A 5,298-nucleotide genomic window follows, 5' to 3' on the forward strand; every position below is an offset into this window, starting at 1 on the left:
TTTGCCAGTGTTATGATCACAGCATACATCCATCAAAACCATCAGTTCTGTGTCTGATCGTCTGTTATTTGTGTTTGCAGGTTCTTGAAATGTATCCTGAATTTTCTGAAAATTTCTGGTCAAACTTGGATATCACCTTTAATCTCAGAGATGTATGTTACTCTTGTTACAACTCTTTAATTTACTGAGAACAGGTAGAAATTATGACCTGCCAACTTATGGAAGTGCTGACTGTAACTTTTGCTGATTTTTCAGTCTCTCCTTGAAGATAAATACATTGTACTTTTTTACATATGAGAAAGGATAAACCCAAAACCCAGCATGCTCCTTCAAGCACTAACTTTACTTCAGAGACTTGAATTTAAAGCGTAAATAGAAATAAAGATAGCAGATGGATACAGTTAAAGCTATTTGACATCAGATGTTTGACAAACTGTGCAACCCTGTTATTTCACAAACAAAAGATTGAATGAAATTATCTTCTCTTCTTCCTTCCCCCTCCTTACTCACAGGTTAATAATGAAGCTGTAGGTCAGCTGAGTGGAGTCGACTCTGATTGTGAGGGATTCAGCAAAGCACAGAGGCCACACAGACTCTCTTCCACAAACACAGGTAGCACTTCAGAATTACCTAGCCCTTTAAAGAGAAGAAAACACCTGCAGAGATGCTCTAGTCAAAGCGGACATGTCATTGTCACATGTCTTGGCCACAATAAGGAAAGAAAAAGACAAGATCAAAATGTGAACTCTAATACAAAATAAAATAAGGAACAGACTTACTGACAAATCAGGCAAACAAAGGGTGAGGAAGTAAAGTCGGGCAACAGGCAGTGGTCAGAAATAGGCACACAGGTGAGTAAACAGGCAAGAGTCCAGAGAAGCAAAAGGCAGACAGGCAAAGTATAGGATAGGTGTACAACTTGCAGGTGGAGATAGCAGAACCTGTAGCATGTGTAGCATCAACTCAGGAAAGGTATCTGTGTCGTTGGGAAGGGGTAAAATCACAGTAGGGTTTGTTATCAACAGGAGGCCTTAGCATAAGCAGTGGCTGTTGTCCTAGAAAACTTCCATGAGAGGCAAGGTATGTTCCAAGGAAAGGTGACTTTCATTGATTATCAGGGTGATCCTGGATGACCAAGCCACAAGCTAACTTTTGGGAATGTAGGTGATTTAGGGGTCCAAAAAGATGCCACCCAACTGGGACACTGGGCTAGCAGTTAGCTGAAACAGGGGTCTGCACTTTACGCTAGTGGGGCTAATGTTGGATGACAATAACAGGACAGACAGGTTAACAATGTTATACTACCTGACATTCAGACATGGTTAGTCAGCAGCTGGCTGGGAACTGGATGTTAGCAAGACTGATGCTAGCCAACAGGCTGCAACAGTAAAAGTCAAGATTCCATAATGAAACAGAGGCAAGAAAATCAGAATCCACAGAAGAAATGTGGTAAGTTCTCTGAAATGCATGGAAACCAAGTACCTTGAAAAGCTTTAGGCAAAGGCAGCTTCAAGAACTGGTGCTGTTTTAAAGTGATCAGTGGTTTGACTAAATTAGAATTGCATGCTTTGACACACTGACTAACCTGATCTATCACATTTGAGCCTTGAGGCTGTTCTTTTTTCAGGGCTCCAGTTCTTAATAAAACTTTTTTAAACTAAAGAGCTCAGTGCTGAAAGTCCTGGCTTCCTTCTAGGAGCTCTGCAACTCAAAGTACTCTGCTTCTCTGAATTCCAGCTATTTCCTTTGGGTTGCAAACTCACAGTGATTGTTTCAATTCATCTATCAGGTGACACCACCTCAGCAAGGAGACTGAGAGCTGCCAATAGAAGTAGGAGAAGATACAGTAACTGGGAGCAGCGTGATGGCCACAACAAAGACAAACATAAACATACACTGTAAGAAAACAAAGACACTATACAATAAATATACAGTTCTATACTTTCCCCACTACAAAACAAAACTCTGAACCAAGTGCTTCTGTAGATATGACTGTGTGTTCTCCAGTGAGAATGACGAAGATGATTCAGAGGTGGCCAGCCCTGCAAAAACCTCTATAACTCATGCCACTAACACAAACACTACAAGGTGCCCTGAGACCGACAGGCAAGAGAGGACCTGTAACCTTTTAGCAGGTAGGTGTAATGATCAAATCAAGGCCAAGGAGTAAAATGAGACAATGGAAAAGGCATACCATTGTGTGTCTGACTGAGTATCTATTTGTCAACCCAACGCATTCTCAGGAGTTTCCAACATCTTTATGTTTGGCTCAGAGAGCCAAGTGGAACAGAGACACCAAGAGGCTCCCTGCTCCCACAGCCTCCCCTCATCCCCTCCTCAGACTATCTCTCAACAGTTGCCCTCCCTGCCTTCCACCTCCCAATGTCCCTCCAGCCCTCCTCTTTTCTCTCTTCCGCCTGTCATCTCTCGGAGGCAGAAGATGGAGTTCGAGAACAGGCTGGAGGTAGTGCAACAACGGATAACAAGGTGAGTCATAATTGATTCCTCTGCAGAGAGGAAACCTATTGGGCTACTGATAACTATACTGTGTGAGAAACAGAAAAAGTACCTTATAAATAGTGACTATATTAAACAGCAAAGTTATGGTTATGTACTGGCATTCCCCTTTAGACACATTTACACACACCAGCAGAGCTATTTCTAGGAACTAGCAGCTAAGAAACAGATATACAAGCAGCAACTCTCGCAAATGGCCATAAATGTTCAAGTAACTGTCAGATTCTTTGTTAGATTCTGTCCTTCCAATGAAGACACAAAGTCTGACAGTTGTGTAGTGGCAAATGCTGCTTGTACCAAGCTAAATACAGAGTATGCCTTGTATTCTGGCTTTTATGACATATTCCTTGTAGCCAAAAGGTCACACTTCCTTCAGAGTAGCCCCCCTCCCTTCTCTGTTGCATTTTGTTGATATACTGGTAGAGGGACAAATAGCTGAATAGGAGGTTGTAATTGCATTTTAAGAAAAAAATCAGAATAAAAATAGTCAAAAACACAGCATGTGCCACTAAAACTACTATGGGTAAAATTTAAAATTAATATTTTATAATATATCTTTAATTTAATAATAATATTTTTTCTTTTGTATGCTGGGCTATCTTATTATTGCTGTAAAGCCTGATACAATGTAAGATTGCATCTCTATAAACTGAAGTAGCTTTATTTATTTGTGTGCTTTCCAGGTTGGAGTGTCATATATCACAAGACATCAGGGCTATCCTACAGCTGCTTCAGAGGCAGATGCCAATAATCCCACCGTCCTACAGTACACTGACATTAACACCTAACACTTCCATCTTGTCTCCAACCGCTGCCTCCTCATCTGGCACCCCAAACCTGGCCTCCCCAACAGAAAGGTCACCAACCATCAATCCCCAGCAATGCCAGTCCACGGAAAACCAAGCAAAGCTTTCAGAAGCCAATTTCATCAGTTGTGGCTCCTCTTTCCTCCATTGTACTGTCTCTTCTTCTCTCAGCGATGCCTCGGCTCCTCATACTGCTTCATTTCAGTCACTGTTTTCTTCCTCCAACTTACCCCAGAACACCTCTACCTCTGCAACCAATCCTCAAACTTCCTCTCAGTCTTCTTCATCTGCCCTCATGCAGGCAGGAAGTCAGCATGTGCCTTCCTTACATTCACCATATGCTCACACCTCACCATCCTGTCTCCCTAGATCCAGAGAGGATTAAGCAACCAGTCCTTTCTGTCAGGACAGAGCTTAGCCTCTGTCTCACAGGTACTGCAAATCTTTCGGTAGCTTAAATTTTAAAAGAGAATGTAATACTTTTGAGCTCAGTTTCATTATTCCAACAATTTATCCTGGAATTCTGAAAAAGAAATTACATCAAATACAAATGGCATCTTGGAGTCTCATGACTGTGTTTCTATAAACTAAATAAGCTTGTTGGAGTTCTCTAATACACAGCAGGGAAATGTGTAAACACTTTAGCCAGGTTTATTATCACAGTATGTGCAAGTACAACTTTGAGTTAACAGTGTCACGACTTGCTCTGTTTTCACATAGGCACTGGAGAATCGGGTCAAAACGTGTAGAGTTGTGTATTCACAAAGCAGGAGCACACAGCATGAGAAAGTTCAGGTGACATGCATTTTCAGTCAGGCAAATAGTGAGGTTGGGTTTGGGTGTGTAGAGTGACAGAAAGAACACCACGAACATCAATTGTCAGTAGAGCAGGTCACATGAATAAAAACAACATGTTATATACATAACTCTGGTTTCCTGAAGGAAGGAAGCCAGAACAACAGAAAGTATTTCTGGTGTTGTGCTGAGTGGATTGGCTGAAAGGGAAGGTACGCTCGCTCGCTGTGAACATTATCCGCTGTAAGACATTACACAAACTTTGTATTAGGGTGCTTGTACACACGTGGACAAAATGTTAGTACCCTTCCGTCAAAGAAAGAAAGAAAGAAAAACCCGCAAAGGTCAATGAAATAACTATGATAAAAGTAATAATAAATAAACACTTACTGAAAATTAACTCATGAAAATCAGACATTGCTTTTCAGTTGTTGTTGTTCAACAGAAAAAAAAAACTAATGAAACTGGCCTAGACAAAAACTATGGCCCACTTAAAACGATAAAAGTAAAAGAAGTTAAATAATTTGACCACCGTTAAACTAAAGTGTGTCTTGTAATTAGGCTTATAGGTGTCTTCAAATTTCTGTCTGCTGTTTGCCTATTTAAAGGTTGAAAAGTGGTCACAGTGTTGTTTAATATCATGGTGTGTATCACATCAAACATGGACCACCGAAAGCTAAAGGGAGAGAGACAAACAAACATGTTAAAGGTTAAGGCTATGAGACCATCTCCAAGCAGCTTGATGTTCCTGTGACTACAGTTACAGATATTATGTTGTTTTAAGTCAAAGTCCACAGGACTGTAGCCAAACTCCTTGGATGTGGCTTTAGTAGGACAGTCGCTGACAAATTGAAGGGACAGATAATACGAATGGTAACCAAAGAGCCCAGAACAACTTCCAAAGACATTAAAGGTGAAATCCAAGTTCAAAGTACATTAGTGTCAGATCGTACCATCAGTTGTTGTTTGAGCTAAAGTGGACTTAATGGAAGATGACTGAGAAAAAATTTAAAATGCATACTGACAAACCACAAAGCTTCTGGAACAGTGTTCTTTGGACAGATGAGACAAAATTGGAATTTTTTGGCAAGTCAAATCTGCTCTATGTTCACAAATGCAAAAACTAAGCATACAAAGAAAATAGTAACTAGTAAATTCTTATTTATTATTATTTTTGTCA

General features: G+C 40.5%; 1 protein-coding gene across 1 annotated transcript in view; it reads left to right on the forward strand.

The window, feature by feature from the left end:
• The window catches only part of LOC113171849 (potassium voltage-gated channel subfamily H member 6-like), a 35,346-nt gene extending 31,604 nt beyond the window's left edge, over positions 1 to 3,742 (forward strand). Inside the window, exons 18-21 of the mRNA XM_026374593.1 lie at positions 81 to 178; positions 2,008 to 2,135; positions 2,214 to 2,487; positions 3,201 to 3,742. Coding sequence (XP_026230378.1) covers positions 81 to 178; positions 2,008 to 2,135; positions 2,214 to 2,487; positions 3,201 to 3,708 — 1,008 coding nt within the window. The 3' untranslated portion in view covers positions 3,709 to 3,742. The remainder of the gene's footprint in view (positions 1 to 80; positions 179 to 2,007; positions 2,136 to 2,213; positions 2,488 to 3,200) is intronic.
• The last annotated feature ends 1,556 nt before the right edge of the window (positions 3,743 to 5,298 follow it).

This window comes from Anabas testudineus, chromosome 17 (assembly GCF_900324465.2).
Source record: "Anabas testudineus chromosome 17, fAnaTes1.2, whole genome shotgun sequence".
In the NCBI taxonomy this organism is placed as follows: Eukaryota; Metazoa; Chordata; class Actinopteri; order Anabantiformes; family Anabantidae; genus Anabas; species Anabas testudineus.